The sequence below is a fragment of the Schistocerca americana genome, chromosome 3 (genome assembly GCF_021461395.2).
Source record: "Schistocerca americana isolate TAMUIC-IGC-003095 chromosome 3, iqSchAmer2.1, whole genome shotgun sequence".
NCBI lineage: Eukaryota > Metazoa > Arthropoda > Insecta > Orthoptera > Acrididae > Schistocerca > Schistocerca americana.
The window spans coordinates 415,974,475-415,998,346 of record NC_060121.1 but is presented as its reverse complement, the minus strand read 5'-3'; the positions used below and the strand labels follow the sequence as shown (position 1 = coordinate 415,998,346).

The 23,872-nt window shown below is 41.3% G+C and overlaps 1 protein-coding gene across 1 annotated transcript in view; it reads right to left on the bottom strand.

Moving 5' to 3' along the window:
• LOC124606844 (sorting nexin-25) overlaps nucleotides 1–23,872 on the bottom strand; it is a 171,784-nt gene that overhangs the window by 7,154 nt on the left and 140,758 nt on the right. Inside the window, exons 15-16 of the mRNA XM_047138920.1 lie at nucleotides 22,479–22,612; nucleotides 13,192–13,470 (exon numbers count right to left, since the gene is read on the bottom strand). Coding sequence (XP_046994876.1) covers nucleotides 13,192–13,470; nucleotides 22,479–22,612 — 413 coding nt within the window. The remainder of the gene's footprint in view (nucleotides 1–13,191; nucleotides 13,471–22,478; nucleotides 22,613–23,872) is intronic.

Genomic DNA, 23,872 nt, shown 5'->3' with positions numbered 1-23,872 from the left:
TGATTCTGCGGCTGTCCAAGACTAAAGCATTCACTTCTGCAACCATTTCTGGTGTGATGACACGATGAGCCTGCCCAGGACGAGCATCGTCTTCCAGTGACTCATGCTCATCAAGGAATCATTTGCACCATTTGCACCTGCATATTCGGTAGTGGACGATAACTTGTGAGACCACATTCTCTTCTGTATATGTGTGGATGGATATGTGTGTGTGTGTGTGTGCGCGAGTGTGTATACCCGTCCTTTTTTCCTTTTTCCCCCCTAAGGTAAGTCTTTCCGCTCCCGGGATTGGAATGACTCCTTACCCTCTCCCTTAAAACCCACATCCTTTCATCTTTCCCTCTCCTTCCCTCTTTCCTGATGAGGCAACAGTTTGTTGCGAAAGCTTGAATTTTGTGTGTATGTTTGTGTTTGTTTGTGTGTCTATCGACCTGCCAGCACTTTCGTTCGGTAAGTCACATCATCTTTGTTTTTAGATATATTTTTCCCACGTGGAATGTTTCCCTCTATTATATTCATATCATTTATTTGAACCCAACAATTACGTTTGTTATTGTCACTGTTGCATTCCGAAATCTTTCCTATCATCTTATTTTATCTTTCTGTTTTTGCAAGTAGTTTCACTTTGTATTCACCTTCTCCTCTTTACTGAATCTACCATACAATTTTATCCCGCCTATATATACTCAATAATACGTAACCCACTTCCAAAACATAACCAAGAAATTTTTTTCCGCTTTCAACACTACCGCTGCTACAAAATCCACCGTTTCCAGTTCACAAACAGTTCCTTTCAGCTATTAAACAGCCATTTCGGCTAGTTGGAATGACTTTCGCTATTTTTCCACTTCCGGTTTTCCCACATCACGATCTTTTTTAGCCGCTTCCCACAGGTTTTAACGTCATTATTTCTTAGTCAGACAATTGTTAGCCTCATTTTCACAATCTGCAACAACAAAACCACTCCTTTTAATACATTTACACGCAGTTTTTTCGAAATTTTCCCGAATTGCTCCATCCTTTAACGTGTTTTGGCGGCAACACAACCACATAACCTTTGTACACATCGTTGTCTACCAACCCAAGTTCACCACAGGATCAACATATCCCAGCTATAACCAACACTTTTTCGTCTTTTTTCACACCAGATCTCCAGTTGCTTTCTAGTTCACCTTTATCTCTCGCCATATATTTTTATTACCATTTTCATTTCAGCCTCATGTTACACTTTCCACCTTCTAATACCATGTCACCCTCACAACATCCCCACAACGAGCCCATTAAGTTTTATTTACATTCCCTCCGCAAACATGCCTTCGCCCCAGCCAGATTACACTCCCATATTTTATTTTCTCAGGCTTGTCTGACATTTGGCATTACTCCCAAAGGCCTCACACTTAAAGTTCCCATCTCTGGCTGTAACCCTTCTTTCCATCAGTCCCTATACCAGTTCCAAACTGAACAAACCATTGCCCTCACCCACCTAATCCTTCACCTACACATCAACTCAGCCAATGAACACACCCGTCAACTCCTATCCTTAATAAAAGTCCTCAATCTTTCCTCTCCCACATCCACACCGGCTGTACAGAGCATCCTCCTACAGGCCAACTGCAAATTAGAACAGCATGCCACCCTCCACCTCAAAAAACTATCCAATCTCCTGGTTTCCCACTTCCAGAAAGGCAACTCACTCACCCTTCACAACCTTTCCAGCAAACCTCAACCTCCTCTCATTGCACACAGACCCAGTCTCTCCCATCTACTCAATCTCCCACTTCCAGCTCCACTCCCCCCAAAACCTCAAAATTCCAATCAACACAATCTGGAACCACAACACCCTAAGTCAGTAGTTAACCTTTCCTCCAAACCTCTCTCCCAATCTGAAACCTCTGTCCTATCCAAAGGCCTCACCTTCAGTCCCACTCCCAGATTCAACCAAACAGCCCTTGTCAAAGATGTACTGTCTTACACCCGTACTCTCTGCTGGAAATATCACTTTGCCACGAAGAAAAATGATCCTAATCCTACTCCTAATGGTCCAACTCCCCAAGACACTATCCAAATTGAACCCTGCCTGGAACAGTTCCCTCCTCCGTCACGGCGGGACCCACCTCCTCTTCATCAAAATCACCCTCTCCGAACATTCCAGGAATTTCTGACTTCCAGCCTTGCCTCTCAATCCTTCTTAAAAAATCTTAATCCTACTCCCAACATCACCACTGCTGAAGCCCAGGCTATCCGTGATCTGAAGGCTGACCGATAAATCGTCATTCTTCCGGCGGACAAGGGTTCCACAACCGTGGTACTTGATCCTCGGGAGTATGTGGCTGAGGGACTGCGTCAGCTTTCAGACAACACTACATACAAAGTTTGCCAAGGTAATCCCATTCCTGATGTCCAGGCGGAGCTTCAAGGAATCCTCAGAACCTTAGGCCCCCTACAAAACCTTTCATCTGACTCCATCAACCTCCTCACCCCACCAACACCCCGCACCCCTACCTTCTACCTTCTTCCTAAAATTCACAAACCCAATCATCCCGGCCGTCCCATTGTAACTGGCTACCAAGCCCCCACAGAACGTATCTCTGCCTATGTAGATCAACACCTTCAACCCATTACATGCAGTCTCCCATCCTTCATCAAAGACACCAACCAATTTCTTGAACGCCTGGAATCCCTACCCAGTCTGTTACCCCCGGAAACCATCCTTGTAACCACTGATGCCACTTCCTTATACACAAATATTCCGTACGTCCGGGGCCTCGCTGCGATGGAGCACTTCCTTTCATGCCGATCACCTGCCACCCTACCAAAAACCTCTTTCCTCATTACCTTAGCCAGCTCCATCCTGACCCACAACTTCTTCACTTTCGAAGGCCAGACATACCAACAATTAAAGGGAACAGCCATGGATACCAGGATGGCCCCCTCGTACGCCAACCTATTCATGGGTCGCTTAGAGGAAGCCTTCTTGGTTACCCAGGCCTGCCAACCCAAAGTTTGATACAGATTTATTGATGACATCTTCATGATCTGGACCCACAGTGAAGAACAACTCCATAATTTCCCCTCCAACCTCAAACTCCTTTGGTTCCATCAGACTCACCTGGTCCTACTCCAAATCCCATGCCACTTTCCTTGACATTGACCTCCACCTGTCCAATGGCCAGCTTCACACGTCCGTCCACATCAAACCCACCGACAAGCAACAGTACCTCCATTACGACAGCTGCCACCCATTCCACATCAAACGGTCCCTGCCCTACAGCCTAGGTCTTCATGGCAAATGAATCTGCTCCAGTCTGGAATCCCTGAACCATTACACCAACAACCTGAAAACAGCTTTCGCATCCCGCAACTACCCTCCCGACATGGTACAGAAGCAAATAACCAGAGCCACTTCCTCAAACCCAGAACCACCCACATAAGAACCCCAAAAGTGCCCCACTTGTGACAGGATACTTTCCGGGACTGGATCAGACTCTGAATGTGGCTCTCCAGCAGGGATACGACTTCCTCAAATCCTGCCCTGAAATGAGATCCATCCTTCATGAAATCCTCCCCACTCCACCAAGAGTGTCTTTCCGCCGTCCACCTAACCTTTGTAACCTCTTAGTTCACCCCTATGAAATCCCCAAACCACCTTCCCTACCCTCTGGCTCCTACCCTTGTAACTGCCCCCGGTGTAAAACCTGTCCCATGCATCCTCCCACCATCACCTACTCCAGTCCTGTAACCCGGAAGGTGTACACGATCAAAGGCAGAGCCACGTGTGTAAGCACCCACGTGATTTACCAACTGACCTGCCTACACTGTGAAGCTTTCTATGTGGGAATGACCAGCAACAAACTGTCCATTCGCATGAATGGACACAGGCAGACAGTGTTTGTCGTTAATGAGGATCACCCTGTGGCTAAACATGCCTTGGTGCACGGCCAGCACATCTTGGCACATTGTTACACCGTCCGGGTTATCTGGATACTTCCCACTAACACCAACCTGTCAGAACTTCGGAGATGGGAACTTGCCCTTCAGTTTATCCTCTCTTCTCGTTATCTGCCAGGCCTCAATCTCCGCTAATTTCAATTTGCCGCCGCTCATACCTCACCTGTCTTTCAACATCTTTGCCTCTGTACTTCCGCCTCGACTGACATCTCTGCCCAAACTCTTTGCCTTTACAAATGTCTGCTTGTGTCTGTGTATGTGCGGTTGGATATGTGTGTGTGTGTGTGAGTGTATACCTGTCCTTTTTTCCCCCTAAGGTAAGTCTTTCCGCTCCCGGGATTGGAATGACTCCTTACCCTCTCCCTTAAAACCCACATCCTTTCATCTTTCCCTCTCCTTCCCTCTTTCCTGACGAAGCAACTGTTTGTTGCGAAAGCTTGAATTTTGTGTGTATGTTTGTGTGTCTATCGACCTGCCAGCGCTTTTGTTTGGTAAGTCTCATCATCTTTGTTTTTAGATATATTTTTCCCATGTGGAATGTTTCCCTCTATATATATAGCTAACTTTTGCAGGTTGCCTTTAGTGATGATAGTGATCCACAAAGCTTATATTAACAAATAATTTATCCAACAAGAATCCTGCAAGGGAATCTGAAGATGACATCATCTTTAGTTAAATGTAATGTGTGTGTGTGTGTATATATAAGGCTGGGTGATTGTACAATATTAAGCTCATGAGACAAAATATTAGTCACCCCATTAAAGGAGCACACTCTTCGCTATGGAGCTCTGTAGATGGTGCAGAACGAGTGCCAAGTGGTCATGTGACTCTTCACCACTGACATCATCACAGGCAGTTGAACTGGTATGCACGTGCCAATCAGTTGTGAGGAATCAGTGCAACTGGTCAATGTTGAAACGTTCAAGGCAGTACCTTCAACGAAGTTGCCCAACTTATTAGTGTATCAATATGGCATGTCCAACATGTCCACAAAGAATGATGTGTCTCTTGTAGCCATTTAACACGGTGTACGAACACTGGTCATAAAAGGACCCTAAACAACAGGGACCAGAGACAAGTATCACATTCTGTCAATGACAATCATCTTCAAAATCAACTGAGATCATTGCTGTCATTGAATGCAGCTCCATATCAACAAGTTCCCCAGTGAACATTGCATAGGGAACTTCACGCAATTGAGATCGGGTGTTGGGTTCCACTGGGAACCATGAGCTCAACAACTGGGGTCGTGTACCTCGTAAAAGGCTTTTCCAAACAAAAACTGCGGAATGCAGCTCAAGAAATGGAAAATAGATTTTGACATCCCTGGGATGATTGGGATCCACTGGACAGATCATCATCATTGTGATACATGAAACTATTTCTAGTACTCTAGGTACCCTACTTCATACACTTTAAGGCTGATATGGATACTGGTAATGTAGTTTGACAAATTGTTAGGAGAAATTGCCAGAAGTTCAATAAAATTAAATGTGCCATGTATAGCAGATGAAAAAAAGGAAGCACATGGAGAATGATGGCAACAAGAATGCTGTTCTGCATCACCCACTTCTTATGCAGGTATTCAGCAGAAACAGATAAACATTAGGGGAAAATGGGGTAAACACTGATCTATCAATCAAATTATCCAATTGAACATACATTACATTTAACTAAAGATGATGTCATCTTCAGATTCCCTTGCAGGATTCTTGTTGGATAAATTATTTGTTAATATAAGCTTTGTGGATCACTATCATCACTAAAGGCAACCTGCAAAAGTTAGCTACTGCAGAAAATAGCCTCACAGATACAGCAGGACACAGAATAACGGGAATGTTTGAAATGAGTAGTGGCAGTCATGGGCAGGTGGCAGCACTGTGGGTATGTGACAGTTAGCTAGTAAACAGTCCGCCATTTCAGTAATAATGGATCAGTGGAATGCACAACAGCATGATTTAGCCATAAAAATGTTTTATAAAAACAATGATAATTTGGTAGCGGCGCAGAGGGAGTTTCAATGTTTTTATAATTTAGGACATCATGATGCCAGTCCATCGAAAAATGTGATTAAATGTTGGATTAATAACTTTGAAGAGACTGGATCTGCCCTCACTAAAAAACCAACAGGACAACCAAGAAGTGTGCGTTCTCCAGCGAACATTGATGTTGTATGCAAGTCTGTCTCACGGAGCCCATGGAGTCAATTCATAAGCAAGCAGCATTGGTTGGAATGTCCCGAGAGAGTGTTCACAGAATTCTTCATCTTGATGTAAAATTTCATCCTTACAAACTACAGATGGTGCAAAAATTGAAGGACAATGATTATCGGTTACAATTACAATTCTGTCAACAAATGACAACAAAAATAAACAATGACAATGAATTTCTAAACAAGTTGTGGATATCAGATGAGGCACATTTTCAACTGACAGATTATGCGAATAAACATAACTACCATTACTGGGTCAACACTAATCCTAATGACGTTCGTGAACGCCCTCTATACGCTAGTAAACTGACAATATGGTATGGTGTTTCATCATCACATGGGATTATCAGACCGTATTTTTTTGCAAATGATCAGGGATGCACAATAACTGTCAATGCGGATCGTTGTGAGTAGATGTTATGAAGTTTCGTTACACCTGCATTGAACACCTTTCCAAACGTCCAAGAAGCCTGGTTTCAACAGGACGGCGCGACATCACAAACTGCACAGCGGTCAGTGGTGCATGTGCAAGAACTGTTTGGCAAGCATGTGATCTCATGATTTGATAACATTCCCTGGCCCTCTAGATCGCCAGATTTATCTGTTTGTGATTTTTTCTTGTGGGGCTACCTCAAGAGCAAAGTCTACACGATACGACCAAGAACCCTGGATGAGTTAAAACAGAGAATTCGAGATGCAATACACAGTATCCCAGCTGAGAGGCTGCAGTGGTCAATGAGGAATCTCAACAGCAGATTTCACGAATGTATCAGTACAGGAGGATGCCATCCAAAGGATGTAATATTTAAAAATTGATAAATGCCATCAATGTTTCGTAAATGGCAAAGTTGTAAGGTTTTAATTACTATGAATGCAATTTATTTCCTTTGTCACTTCTAGTTTTATTGTATTGTGGAAATGTTCCCATTTTCCTATGTCGCCCTGTATATGCAGAATATTGTCTGGTAAGACAAAGAACCTTGTTCATGCTACTAATTTTAGCAGACATAACAGCTATGTACTCAGCACAGTGTAGATCAGGACACTGGTAATACAAGAATAGTGGTAAAGAGAACACAGTAATCCTGTATGATACACTGGTAGTATGGTAACCCTTTAAGGATATAGAGTTATTTTATAATTTTGGAATGGATAGGTAGAATGCTTGACATTTTAAACAACTGAGTAATTGTGTTAAGTGACACACAGGACTTGTTGAAATGAGTTACTTATATATTTAATACTTTTCTATGTTTGGTTTGTGCATTCTTTAATGTTTGAAATGCTCCAGGGACATCGTGTGGTGACACAAGATTGCCATACGATGTGCTTACATCACCACAAACATAAGCCTCTGAGTCTATAATGCCGAGTGCTATGCTATGGAGTTCCTCCTGTGAGAATTTTTGTGGTATTGGGCTTCCAAGAATTAAGAGCTACTGTGAGATCATGTCAAACACAGAAGACGTGGATGTTGTTACTCAGACTTTGAATAGCACGTACGTAATCAAACAATTTAAAAAGCTTTACTAAATCTGGATATCCGATTCATAAATTCATTGTTTTTGCGAAGTGTACTCCTCTGTACTTATTCCACTACTAATTGATTAGTACAAGAGAAAGTTGACTTCAGGACAAGATTCCAATTGGAAAATTTCAATCCCACCAACAAGAAAGTCAACAAGAACCCTCGGAACCCCCACTGGGCTACCACCTAGACGTTGTAAACCAGCCAATGTCTCCCAGTACCACCTGTGACACGCCATACATGTATACAATCACCATCTGACTATCATCCCCAGTCTGCTCTGGCTCATCATGCTATTTACTATGCTTGATAGAACTGTACTGTACCTCTGTTTCCAGGTGGCTTACAACATACATTGTATCCATTGTGAACTACTGTCCTGTGAGCTCATTAAATACTCTTGTTCTGGAGGATTTGTCTAGAGTTTTTTACATCGTGAATTACAACATAAATGGTGAGATTTGTGGGCATTTTCCATGTTCGTTATGTAACCATGGAGACTGCACAACAGGCTATCACTCCGGGTATACCAATGGAAGTCATGCTACAGCAATTTCTACAATAGCAGTTAGAGGGACAGAAATGTCAGGAAGATTTGTTGTCTACATTACTCTCCCAGCGGTCAACTACAAATCCAATACCTTTTCTGCCTTACAACAAGACAGCAGAAGAGTGGGAAGCATACGAGAAAATGAGTCTGGCAGCACTTTCCCGCATTCCAGATAACGGATCCAGCTATTGTGAAATAACTTTTCCTGTCATGTATCTCACCCAGTATATACCAGCTTTTGCAAAAACTGTCCCTTCTCACAGAACCAGTGAATCTGACCTTTGATGAAACGCATGTTCTGTTAAACAGATACTTTCACCAACATTGCCATGTTACTGCAACCCATCTGGAATTTTGTAAGCGCCCTAAACAGCCTGATCAGTCATATTGCACATGAGTGTCTGAACCTCAGGGACTTATTAGGAAATGCCATTTTGTAACTCCAGTAAACAAAGAATCATATGCAGAGGAGATGATTACAGATGCAACCATACAGACAGTTCCAGATAAGGAGGTTGAAGTTTCGCAACCCGCAGGCCATTTATTAAAATTCTGGAGTGAGGTGACAGCCATCATGTCAGACCCAGGAGAGAAACTCAACTTTGCCAACACAGCAAATGCAGGCCATTTATTAAAATTCTGGAGTGAGGTGACAGCCATCATGTCAGACACAGGAGAGAAATTCAACTTTGTCAACACAGCAAATGCGGTAACAGCAGAGTGCAAACACTGCCAAACTACGGCTCCGTCTCATAACCAAGGAAAGAAGCTTTAGCCCCCTGACTGAACTACTTTCCATTGTGGCCAGATTGTTTACGAACATGTCAGAGACTACTGCCTCAACAGGTAGGTACACTGTGAAGCATCCCAGAAGGAAGGGCAACTCGTGCCTCCCTGCCACCCTCTAGACAAAAAATACGCACCTTGACAGGAACTAATGGACATTAATGTGAATCTGTTGAACTGTCACAGCATCGTGGTGTCACCTAAGAACCTGTTTGCTCACTTTGTGCAACAAACAAGTTGACACCGGTGCTTCAGCATTCCTGTTAAACACTCAAACATGACTCCAGCTGGGCGCCCACCTCTTGAATCCACAGCTTGTCGCTTAGTGCCATATAATAAACAGCACATTTCACTCAAAGTATAGCTCACAACCACGGCGATGTACAAAAATGCCGTATGACGCCTCACCATGCTTTTGGTTCACAGCATGGATGCAGAGAATCTATTTGGTCTTGCTGCTTTTTCAGCTTTTGGATATGTAATCAATGACTTGGTTCACCTGGTCTTGGAATAAATACCGTTTTGGGACTTGGAAACCGTCAATAAGGAGTACCCTGACATTTTCTCTGGGGATCAGGGAAAAGTGAAGACCTTAATAGCACACACTACATTAAAGATATCGGCATCCCCTTGCTTCTTCCATGCAAAATCCATGCCCCTTGCCCTGTGAAATGCTGCCATGTATGAGCTAGATAAACTGACAGCCTTGGACACCACTGAACTCGCGTCTGCAAGCAAGCAATGGATTACACCTTTGGTTACTGTGGAAACTAAGACTAAGGTTATGGTCAGTTCCCATTCAATTCCCATCTTGGCACCAGATGAGCTTTTCTCTGCACTCACAGAAGGCAAGTATTTTTCAACAGTTGATCTCTGTCAAGCTTGCTTACAACTACTGCAGGATGAGGGATTGCAGAAAGTCCTAGTAGTCAACATGCTGCAAGGATTATTTCATATCAGACATTTAGTTTTCACAGTGGCCAGTGCCACAGTAGTCTTTCAACAGTTTCTCAGGAAACAGCTGCAGGATTTTCCGGGTTGCATAAATTACCTAGATGACATTGTGGTGATGGGGGTCACAATGGAAGAAAAGTTAGGAAACTTGCTGCAGCTGTTCCAGGCCCTCAAATAAAATCTTGTAAAATCTCTCTTTTTTTCAGCTGTCAGTAGAATAACTAGGACGTATCATTTCTTGTGAAGGTATTAAGCCCACACAAAAACTGGCTGAAGCCATCATCACACTTCCTCACCCCACAAATTTAAAGGAGCTCCAGTCCTTCTTGGGAAAAGTGACTTCATTATGGAAAATTTATCCTGGGCACGACATTGATTGCACATTTGCACAACAGCCTGCGGAAGAAGAACATACCTTTTGTGTGGTTGAGTCAAGTCAACAGGCATTCAAGGCACTGAAGCAGGCCCTCCTATCGGCATTGTGCCTTGTCAATTTCACACGAGCAAATAGCTAGTGGTGGCAGTGAATGCCTCTGAACAGGGTCTGGGGGCCACCCTAGCACATAGAGACATGGACGGCTCTGAACATCTGATTGTATTTGCATCAGGAACAGTCAATGCCATACAGAACAGGTATTTGTGAACAAAATAAAAAAAATAAAAAGGAGGCTCTCATGATCATCTTTGTGCTGAATAAATTTCAAGTATTCCTATATGGAACAGTTTTACCTCATTAAGGATCATACGCCATTGATCTCCCTCTTTGGTCCTGCAGCAAAGCTACCTGAGTGGACTACCCACCAGTGGGCTGTTTCTCTGCGGGTACAATTACAAAATTCACTTTTACAATACCACTCAACATGACAACGCGAATGCTTTGTCCTGCCTCCCAAGTCTCCCAATGGGCTCTGGCCTGAAGTTCGACCAAGGCAAGATCTTGTGCTTCCAGTTGGACAAAGACACTCAACAGGTGGTGGACTCTTTTCCTATCAAGGGGACCCATGGCGCCATAGCCACGGCCAAGGATAGCATCTTACAGCAGGTACGGCCGTACAAATAGCTAGGTTGGACAGACTGCATTACCAGTTGGCACAATAACCCATTGTCACATTACTTCCATCTCTGTCTCTAGCTAGTCCTGGTCGGTGGACTTACCTTAGTAACCATGGATCAATGGTTTCCCTGGGTAGTCCCATCAGAACCACTATGCTCACAATCTAAAAGCTCTTGCATCAAGTTCACTGGGTCAAGTCGCAAGCTAAACTGCTAGCCAGGCACGAAGTGCACTGACCATACATATACCAGCAGATCGAAGAACTTGTTCTCATAACAAGCAGCTTTCCACCTTGGCCAATGTTCTCACACCAACGGGAGCAGGTTCATGTCAACTTCTCGGGCCACTTTCTGGTTCTACCTGGCTGATTGTCCTCAATGAGTACTCCAACTTTCTACATGTGATTAACTACCAGTCCATGAGTGCAGAGGCTATGGTCACAGGGGTCAGCAGAACTTTCGCTATTGAAGGATATCTTCTCACACTGGTGTCAGATGATGGACCTCAGTTCCACTTCCACACTTTCATTGATCTCTGTCACAAAACTGGCATTCAATACCTGTTGTCTCTGCCTTTTCACCCCCAATTGAAAGGTGAGGCCAAAAGACTCGTGCAAGCTTTTAAAACACATACAAAGAAATGGGATGCCGATGCTCTTACAGGGGAAAAGAGTCCAGTGGAACTCCTCCATGGCCATCAGCCCTGAAAACTTCTCCATCTCATGCTGCCAGCGCCTGTGGTGCCATCCACAGTACTGTCACCACCCTTCTGGTCAGGCACTCGGGTGTGGGTGCCGGGCTTCAGACACCAGGGCAAATGGATCCCAACGGTCATCCAGCAACAGCTGATATGCCGAGTGTTTACACTGGCAACAGGTCACTGCACAGTGACACACCATCAAAATCAGCTCTGTCTGTGGCATGGGACCCAACCACCACTGCCTCTGAGCCCTCCGGTGGACACACATAATGGCAATGGCACCTTTTGTTTCTCTTCTACCAGACACTCTGCTATCTTCCCACTTCCTCAAGAGCTATTCCTGCACTCTGGTTCTAAGCCCTGTTTGCCAATTTTGGCCACACCCTCATCTCCCTCTGTTTACAGGCTGCCGGAGGTGAACCAGGTGTTGGGAGATCAGGCTGTGGTACCAGCCCTGCTGGCACCACCCTCACCACTGCAGCTCCCTTCAATGCCAGGTCCCAATGTACCCATGAAGTCACCTCTGCTACCAGGGTCGGAGCCACCAAGGCTCTCACCAGGTGGGGATCTTCCGGCCGTTGCTCTGACTGGGAGCTGGTAAAACCAGAGGGTTCATTCAGTGCTTCTGAAGATGTCATCCTGGTTCGGAATGCTACCCAGGCACTCAGCCACATGGTGTGAACTTGCTGAGACGAGGCTCACCATTTACCCATAGAAGAAGGGATGTGGTAACACACTGGACTGCCACCTAGACATCGGGCACCAGACAACATCTCTGAAATCGGCTGTCATCACACGACTGGCACATACAATGCAGCAGTCACTCTGCGTCCACTATTGTAAAAGCAAGGCTGCCAGGGGGAGACACCGCACCCAGACGACCATGCATGATGGCTACACATGTGCCTCCCAGCACCATCTGTGACAAGCCATCGACAAATACGATCACCACCCGGCAATCACCCTCAGTCTGCTCTTGTTCATCATACTATTTACTACGCTAGCTACAACTTCACTGCATCTGTCTTACCACATGGCTACACCATACACTGTACCCATTGTGAACTACTGTCCTGTGACGTCATCAAATATATTTGTTTTGGAGGTGTTCTCTTATGTTTCTTATGTTGTGAGTTACAACTGGTGGTAGTTTCCTCACTCCCATTACAGTCATTATTACTGGTCTTTAGTCAAGTCTAGCCACAACTCATTGCTCGACCTTGATCTAGCATTTTCAAGAAGCCATTTCTGTTCACCAATTGGCAAGATTACAAACAGGTTCAAAGTGCATTACATATACAAAAATCACCATGAGACATTTACTAGCAGTTGTATTTTATTCCCTGGTGATGAGAACAACATTATGGTCCTTGAAAGCTTGAGATTAACTTTAATTTGATGTAATACATATTTTCTCGATCTGATCATTACAACAGTACTATTTTTGAAGCAGTACTTACCTATTAATGGATTTGTTGTAAGTAATTTGTACAAACATTATAAGTGTCTTGCGTAGCCAGCGAAACATTCCAGGGTCAAATAACTCCTCAAGTAGTCTGTAGAGTGGTTCAGCAATTCCGTCTAGAGCTGCTGTGTCTCCTATAGCCAATGGGCCAACTCCACGATTGGGCTGTCCATTTCCTACATCATTATCTAAAAGCAGTGTCACTTCTTCATCACCACTCTCACGTCCTGTTCCACCAGAAGCTGGAGTAGTTTCAGGGCTATGATCTGAACCACTGTAAACACATAACAGAAATAACACATTCAAAACATTATAACCCTCAGAAAATGCACTATGTATTTTTCAGTAGTAATCCTAGATCATTTACACAGTCCAGAAGATAACAAAAATAATATTATTAGCTAAAATAGCCAGGTAATTGGTCCCACTAGTTGTTTTCTGTGTGTGTGTGTGTGTGTGTGTGTGTGTGTGTGTAGAAAACACAGGGAACAGATGAAGTGCAGTGGATGCACAGTAAAGTATGAGGGTTGGAACTTAAATAGTGGCAACTATTTATTCACAACCGATACAAAGGAGTTACATATTTGCACCTGTTACTATCCTTCAAAATAGTCACCAGCGTTGTGTAGAACCCATTGCCAGTGATATGGAAGGCACAGTATACCATTACCAGAACCTGTTCTGTTGTTGACGCGAATGGAGCAGTCTACTGCCTGTTGAATCTCTGGAACAGTTCTGAAGCGAATGCCACGATGTGGTTCCTTCATCTTCGGAATCAAATCAAAGTCACAAGAACTTAAGTCCAGGGAATATGGTGGGTGGTACAGTACTTCCTAGTCTCATCGACCGAACAGAGCAGCCACAGCTTGCGCTGTATGTGCCTGCGCATTGTCATGCAAAATGGTGGGTGGGATGCACAGAAAGTGTCCTGCTTCTTTCACAAAGCTGGTTGCAGGTGATGCTCCAAACACAAACAGTAATACTGTGCATTGACGATCTGCCATGGAGGAACGTAATGCATCAGGATAACACCATCACAGTCGTACAAGAGAATCACCATAACTGTAGACCGCTCCACTTGCACCATCAACAGAACAGGCTCTGCTAACGGTATACTTCACCTTCCACATTGCTGGCAATGGGTCCTACACAATGCTGGTGACTACTTTGAAGGCTAGTAACAGGTGCAAACATGTAACTCTTTTGTATCAGTTGTGAATAATTAGTTGCCACTATTTAAGTTCCAACCCTTGTATGTACTGCTTTGTGCTTTTGTCATGTAGAGGGCAAATCAATCAGGCAAAAGGAAATATGGATGTCAAAAAAATGAAATTGACAGAAAGTGCAAAATGCTAAGCAGAAATGGCTAGAAGGCAAATGCAAGGCCGAAGCGTGTATAACTACGGGAAAGATAGATATCATGTACAGGAAAATGAAAGAAATCTTTGGAGAAAAGAGAAGCAGCTGCACAAATATCAAGAGCTCAGACTGTAAACCAGTACTAAGCAAAGAAGGGAAAGCTGAAAGGTAGAAGGAGTGTACAGAGCAGCTGCAAAGGGGAAAAATTCATCAGAGCACTGAACACCTGTGCCGGAACTTGGCCCCTGGAGTAGATGACACTTCCTCAGAACTACTGATAGCCTTGGGAGAGCCAGCCATAACAAAATTATTCCACCCAATATGTAAGAGGTATTGTTGTTGTGGTCTTCAGTCCAGAGACTGGTTTGATGCAGCTCTCCATGCTACTCTATCCTGTGCAAGCTTCTTCATCTCCCAGTACCTACTGCAACCTACATCCTTCTGAATCTGTTTAGTGTATTCATCTCTTGCTCTCCCTCTATGATTTTTACCCTCCACGCTTCCCTCCAATACTAAATTGGTGATCCCTTGATGTCTCAGAATATGCCCTAGCAACCGATCGCTTCTTCTAGTCAAGTTGTGCCACAAACTTCTTTTCTCTCCAATTCTATTCAATACCTCCTCATTAGTTATGTGATCTACCCATCTAATCTGCAGCATTCTTCTGTAACACAAACATTTCGAAAGCTTCTATTCTCTTCTTGACTAAACTATTTATCGTTCACGTTTCGCTTCCATACAAGGCTACACTACAAATACTTTCAGAAACGACTTCCAAGACAGGTGAAATACTCAGACTTCAAAAAGAATGTAATAATTCCAACTCCAAATAAAGCAAGTGCTGGCAGGTGTAAATTTAATCAAATTATCTGTTTAAAAAGTTTTGGCTGCAAAATACTGACATGAATTATTTATCGAAGAATGATAGAAGCGCTAGGAACTGGCCTCATTGTAGATCGGTTTGTGTTTCAGAAAAAAGTAGCTAAACGCAAGGTAGTACTGGCACTACAACTTCTCTTAGAAGATAGGTGACTGCAAGGCCAACTTGCATTTATAGCATTTTTAGACTTAGACAAAGCTTTTGGTAATGTTGAATGGAATACATTCTTTGAAACTCTGAAGACAGCAGGAGTAAAACACAGGGAGTGAAAGGTCACTTACAACTTGTATGGAAACCAGACGGCAATTATTCAAGTACAAGTTGAAGAAATAAAATCTTTGAAGTTTGCTGACAACACTGTAATTCTGTCAGAGACAGCAAAGGACTTGGAAGAGCTGCTAAACATAATGGACATTGTCTTGAAAGTAGTAAATAAAACGAACATCAACAAAAGCAAAATAGGGGTAACGGAATGTAGTGAAATTAAATCAGGCAATGCCAATGGAATTACATTACAAACTGAGTCACTAAAAGTACCAGAGGAGTTTTGCTATTCCAGCAGTAAAGTAACTGATGATGGGCAAAGTAGGGAGGATATAAAATGTATACTGACAATGGAAAAAAGTGCTTCCGAGGAAGAGAAATTTATTAACATCAAACAAAGTTAAGTGTTAGGTAGTCTTTTCTGAAAATATTTGTATTATGCGTACCCTAGTATGGAAGTAAAACATTGATGAAAAGGAGTTCAGACAAGAAGAGAACAGAAGCTTTGAAAATGTGGTGGTACAGAAGAATGCTGAAGATTAGCTAAGTAGATCATGTAACTAATGAGGAGGCAATGAATAGAATTGGGAGAGCTGTGGCACAACTTCACTAAAAGAAGCAATCGGTTGACAGCACACATTCAATTTAGTATTGGAGGGAAGTGTTGGAGTAAAAATTTTAGTGGGAGACCAAAAAAGATGATAACAGTACACAGATTCAAATGGATGTAGGTTCCAGTTGTTATTCAGAGATGAATAGGCTTGTACACAATAGAGCAGCATGGAGAGCTACTTCAGACCAGTCCTCTGACTCAAGACAACACTAACCACCACCACCACCACCACCACCACCACCAAAAACAACAACAACAACAACATGGGCTGAAAATTCAGCTTTACAGCTCAGATAACAGGAATTGTGGATCCTGTCAAGCTCCTATTTCTTCAGAATCTTGTTCTCGAGTCACAGTGTGTGGCCTCCTTTCTTTATTAGTGTCTGCTGTGCTCATGCATTGTCATATTGTACAAAATTTTCTCTGTGGAATATGTTGTTACAGAAAATGAAAATTTCAACGCAGATCTATGATATTTTAAGTCAAAGTTATTACAAATGTCCCCTCAATGGAATCATTAACATTTAAGAGACTGTTTCTGTTTTAAATTTAAACTAATGTTTAAAGAGTAAACCCTGTCATCTTCATATGGAATAAAACTGACAAGAACATTACTTTACTCTCAAAGCATTGAGTTTAAATTTGGAAATGGCTAAAATACTGCGAATCTTTTAGACATACATTACCAGAACAAATATGTATCATAATTTAACTTTGATTATGCTAACTTCATGATTGGCAGATGTCTAGGTGAACAGTGGAGATGCCGGTTCATAGACAACTTGCTATGTGCTCACGCAATCTACTATTGCACACACACTAAAAAGAAAGAAATGCTCTTGATCCCTTGCTTGCTTGGCCTCCTCACACCCTTTGGAGCCCATGCCACCCAGCAAAATACTGCTGCTTGTGCCTGCAGAACAAACAACACAGCAAGAAGATGGAGTTTAAGAAACAGCTGCAACTAGTTGATACCCAGCCCCTACTACTCAACTCACAAAGACGTCAATCACAAAGTTATTTTAATCAAAGTAAAGAATTACACTGTACTTGTATCTGACACTGAACAGGAACAACAGGGATGGCCTGGACAGTGATTATGTGAGAGATCTGGGAGCAAATGGTAGTGGTAAATGGAGCCTGTGGTTATATTTGTACTTCTAATGTTATATCAAGTGGTCAACCAGTAAGACACAAGAGTCCATCACAAAAAATAAAATTATACAATTAAAATCAGATCCAACAAACGGATTCCAAATGAGGCTGAGAAACACTCTACAAGACATTAAACATACAATACAAAACAATAAAAAAAGGAAAACTGATACAAACAAATCCCAGTGCACTTTAGTTCCGATGCCAACCAAAGCTACATAAGAAAGATCTCCCCGTCATAGCTATTATGAATTATAGAAATGCTACCACTTACCCACTTGCAAGATACATGTTCAAAATCTTATTACAAAAGTACAAATTACAAGAAGATAGAACTATAAGAAACACTACACAATTGATTCAGTTCATAAAAGACATACAAGTTCCAGACACAGACACCCTCCTGTCATTTGATGTAGAGAATATGTATTTCAGTATACCAACAACTGAAACAATAAACATCATATAACACAATCTTACGACACACAGTACACTTCCACATGAATACATCAAAGAAACAGTAAGGCTTCTACAGCTAACAACAGAAAAGAATTATTTTCTGTTCAATAATGAATTCTATTTACAAAGGGAAGGATTACCAATGGGATCTCCAGTGTACGGAACCATAGCAAACATATTTATGAACCATGTAGAACAGATTATATTTAACAAAACAGCGCCAAATAGGTAAAAGATCCTATACTGGAATAGATATATGGATGATATCTTGGGCCTGATAGACGAACCAAACAAAACACACAGGCATAAATTCTGTTCATGATAAGATACATTTTACAATAGAAGAAGAGAAAAATAGACAGTTAAATTTCTTGGACAGCACCAGAAAGATTCAAAACAACAAACACACATTTGACATATACCAAAAAGCGACAACAACAGACTCAATTATACACGAGACATCACAACACCCCAATTCTCAAAACCAAGCAGCACTTAGATACATACTCCATAGACTAAACACAGTACCCATAGATACAGACAACTACAAAAAAGAAATGATTACTATAATACAAATAGCCACAAACAATGGAAACAAAGCGAACTTAGTAACAAAGCTTAACAAGAAAATCAAGAAACAGAAAAGAACAAACACCCTACTGTCACCAACAAAAGGACGAAATCATACACAAACAAATACACAAAATACAAGAATAGAAACAACACAAAAAGTGTGAAAGAAAAAGAAAGTAATAGATGATACACAATGACATGCAACCACAAATACACAAACAGGATATTCAATATATTCAAAAAACAAGGCATAAAAATAGCACACCAAACCAACAACTCAATTCAGAAATACTTCCCAAAACCAATAGGAAAAACTGATCTTTATCAGAAATAAGGAATATACCAACTGAAATGCAATACATGTGATGGAAGATACATAGGTTAAACCAGGAGGACATTTGACACCAGATACAAAGAACACACAAGAGCATGGAAATATAGGACAAATCATTCAACTTCTGCAGAACACTTACAACAACACCAACATAAAATTGCAACCAGAGACACAGACAGGGAAATCATAAGGATAAACAACAACAAAAAAAAAAACTTCCTCACCTTACAAGAAAACTACGACATCCAAAAAACCATAACAGAAAAGAAACAACTCATAAATGTTCAGATCAATTTGGCAAACCACACACTCTTTAAAATGACTGATCACTTAATATAACATTAAAAGCACAAATGTAACCACAGGCTCCATTTACCACTACCATTTCCTCCCAGTTCTGTTCCATAATCACTGTCCAGGCCATCCCTGTCATTCCCCCCACCCCCCTTGAAAAAACACCCCTCTCACAGCTCTGTCTACATACAAGACAACTTCACTACCTATCTCTCTCTCTCTCTCTCTCTCTCTCTCTCTCTCTCTCTCTCTCTCTCACACACACACACACACACACACACACACACACACACACACAATTGTTGCATAGGTAGCCAACACTCACAACATGAACGAAAACAAATGATTAAGCATAAACACTGTACCAATGATGAATGAAAAACAGTTAAGAAAGTCAATTATAAATAGTGCAGTGCAGGAAATAACGTAAAATGCCAAAAACTGCAGATGTGAAATGTAACCTGCCGACATCAACCACTGCTAGCAAGAGGGGATGGTGCAGACTATGTAAAGAAATGCCGTAAGTAGCTTACAAACCAACTTCATAAAGAAAACGCTGTTTTTAACCTAAAAGAATCAAATAAATGTACCAATGTGTGTATCCAATTTACAGAATAGCACAGGAGATGCTTTGTAAATAAAAGCAAAATGCGTCTGGTGTAATTCTTTTTAATTACATTGCAGTCAGCTCAAGACAGATAGCTTATAATAACAGATGAACTGAAAATGCATATTTCCAGCGCACTCCCGATTATTCATGTGTGGATTATCTGGTCTAGCAATTATTCATGTGCGCATACATTCTGATATTAATCAGCATGTAAGTGTCAACAAATCAAGTTAAAAGAAATATGCAAAAGAGATTATGGAGAAACAAAAGAAAAATGTGTTGACATTAAAACAAAAATTAAAATTAATTGAACAGTTTGAAAATGGAAATGCAGACAGCTTGCGACATTAAAAAGAATAAGCATAAAATACAGAATTTAGTCAAGAAACACAATTCTAGTTCTGGACCATCTGCATGAAAAGATCTATATTTGAAGAATTAGATGCTGTTGTTTTGCAATGGTTAAGCAAAAAATGAGGAGAAGATATCATTGTTAGAGGCCACAATGTGTACCAAAAAAGCTAAATTTTTTCATCAAGCTCTAGGGTTAAAAGGAAAATTTAATGCCTCATGAGGGTGAGCCAACCTGATTCACACACACCAGATGATTCGTGAGCTTGCTGTGCTTAGTTCAAATGTTGCGGCAGCTGCTTCCTTCCAGGAAGAGTTTCATAAATTTGTGGTAGAAGAGAATTTCAAAACATACCAAATTAATAATGCAGTCTGTATTGGAAATGTCTATGAATCAGAACCTTGTTTTTGAGACTGAAGTTTGTGTTTCTGGATGTAAGTTGTCTAAAGAACACATTACAATTTTGTGCACCACTAATGCTTCTGGGAACCATAAAGTGAAACTACTAGTGACTGTCACATCAAAACACCTCTGAGCGTTCAACGATATCAAAGCTAACAACCTACCTGTTTATTATTACAATCAAAAAGGAACAAGAATGCACAGTGAAATTTTCAAAAACTGATTCCACACACATTTTGTACTGCATGTTCAGTGATTTCTACAGGACAAAAGATTGCCACAGATGGCTGTTCTATTGCTTGATAACACCCCTTTCACATCCCTATGAGACGATTCTCGTATCTGATGGTGGTCTCATCATAACTAAGCTTTTACCTCCTAACCTGAGTTCCATTATACAGCAAAAGGACCAAGGCATAATTGCATTGGTAATATAGTGCTACCGTGCTGGTCTAGTGAGAAAGCTAGTTGATGAGGAGGATTTTGTGGCATTCTGGAAGAAGTTGACAATTCTAGATGCCATACATAGGATTTCTAATGCCTGGAAAGAAGTCAAGCCACTTACACAAGTTCGATCAAGGAGGCAAATACTTCCAGGTACAGAAGAAAGTTATTTTCAAGGTTTCAGTGTTGAAGAAATAACAAATGTACAAATAGTGAATCTGGAAATGGGTTTAAATGGGTTTGAAGATGTTGATGAAGAAAATTTAAATAGTGGCTGCAGACAGATGTATGTGAACCCGGCTTCCAGTACAGGAGTGATGCCAAAATTGTGACAGCTGCTTCACAACAAACAAAGAAGACTTCATGTAAAAGTGGGAAGGAAGACAGTGACTTCAGTCAGTCATTGTACCGCACTGCAATGTGTCGATACTCTTCTAGCTTATATGGGCCAGAAGGGGTTTCAGTGAAATGACATTATTGCTGGAAGAAAAGTTCTAAATGCCATGCAAAAGAAGTCAACTTCCCTCAACAGCAGAACACCATCACAGACTATTTTAAGAAATAAATATGCCTATGGCACCTAAACACAGAATTTGGATAAACTTTTGAACAAAGAATACGAGTTTGAAAATATCTCAATTATTCATATTTTTCGATTGTTGATGCATCTTCTTCCCCACATTACCATCAATAATCAGGAGTACACCATACTATTATCTCAATGGTACAGGTGGCTGTACATAGTAATTTCCTGTGATCAAAAGAGTACTGAGACAGACATTTCCTACGTCCCCAAAGGCTCTCCTTCATGATGGCTTTCACTGAACGCGTGTGAATGAACAAATGACTGAATTACACTTGTATAGAAGTATCAACAAACGATTACCTGTGAACAAATAACAGCATGAATTAGAAGATATGTATTATTGATCAATGGTTCAGTTACAGGTTATTTTCCTCAAAAGAAATATGAAGTGGATTGTTTGGAGGCTATTACATATCTTCAGCATTCCACAGACTTTAAAAAAATGAAGCCAATAATGATATACTAACGGTAATTTGGACAGCTACACAGACATAACAAAACTGGCAGTTAGGCATGGGGGTGTTTAAGCCTCCCGATACAGAGGCCAATTATTTAGACAAACTGTTTAAGCAGTAAGGAGAAATATCTGATAAATCAGTCATCCGTAAAAGTAATGGCAAAAAAAGACAGCTAAATATTTTTAAAGGGAATAATAGTGAAGAAGCACTAATAATTAGGTGACCACAGCTTGGACGGAAAACTTTTGAATGAGAATTACCTCATACAGTACAGGAATGAGAATGAAGATTTATCTTTTCATGTCTTTTTACTTTTGGCTGTTGAACATGTTGTGAATAAAAGAAAGTTATCTATTGTATCTTCTGAACATAAAACCACTGATATATAAATAAATCAAGTTGGCCGTCTAGCCATACCCTGCAAAGATCACATCAAATGTACATTTCCTCCACTGTCCCAATGCAATAATTCAACTTACAAAATGTCCATACTACTTACATTTTGAACAATGTAGAAAGAGAAAATTTTGATCTTCTTGGAGATGGTGCGATATGCTTTAGATGTTCAGAGCTGGGGCTTAGGAACGCATATAGTGCCTCACTCTGGTTGAGTCTGTCATCCTCGAGGACAAACTATAAAATAATAAAATGAAAGATTATACTTACATTCTCTGTGGCAACAACAATAATCCAGAGTTAATTTTAATAGGGTACAAAGAAATTTTACAATGTAAGGCAGCAACTGAATAAGCCTCAAAAACGTGTATAAAGGGCGATTCAGTTGCCCCTATCGAAATTGTCTGATGCAGCCCAAAAACATGTGAAGACGTCGTAAGGTCGATGTTCCCCTGCTAGCCTACTGAATGGTACTAATGTCCAGTAGGCCATCCTGCAAATGATTCTGAATATATCTGACAGATGGTATAGTCTGTTCACAAAAACATAAATCCTTTAACACATTTATCTAGATCTGGCTACAATGTAACTACGTTAATACATCAAGCTGTAACTATGTTAACATGTTCGGTGAAACAAAGAGTGCAATTAACACTTAAAATGAGGTAACATTGATTTACATAGTGTATTAAACACTGCACTGTATGTCTCTAATCTATTTATAATACAAGCACGTTCCTAGCTGTGTAGCATAGCTCACGAAGTTAAGGGTTAGGCAAGCAATCAATGAAACGTGTTATCAATGACTCGAATCCTGCAGCGCTCAAAAATGTTTGCATTAGTAGATGTGTTAATACATAAGCACACATCAATGTTTGCCATATTCAGACAGGAAAACGGTGCTGTTATTGATATTGTGCCCTGCACACACAGCAAGGCCTGAATGTAATATCTGCCGTCAGTCATCATGTTTCCCACAGAGGAATACACTGACAAGCTCATTATTTATGGTGTAGCAAGAAAAATGTGTTTTGAGGCACTACGTCTGTATCAGGAACAGTATCCTCCAGACAGGCAATACCCAACTGCAAAGACATTCCACAATGTTGAAAGACACGTAAGGACAACAAGCGTGATTCAAAAAGTACCACCTGTACGAGGGAGGACAGTAAAATTTAGTGAAAATGAAGATGCCATTCTGGATACAGCTCATACTAACCCACTCATGAGTACAAAGGCAATTGACAACAGCTGAACACCAGCTAGTCATCCATATGGCAAGTATTGCATTCACACAAATATCACCCATACCATCTACAGCTACACCAAAAGCTCCGCAGTTAAGATTTTGAAGCATGAATGAATTTTTTCACTAGCTATTAGGAAATCTGGAAAATGATGCAGCACTCCTATCGCGCATCTTGTCCTCAGATGAACTGCGATTCCACAATAAAGGGGCCACCAATCGCCCCAACATACACTACTGGACTATTGACA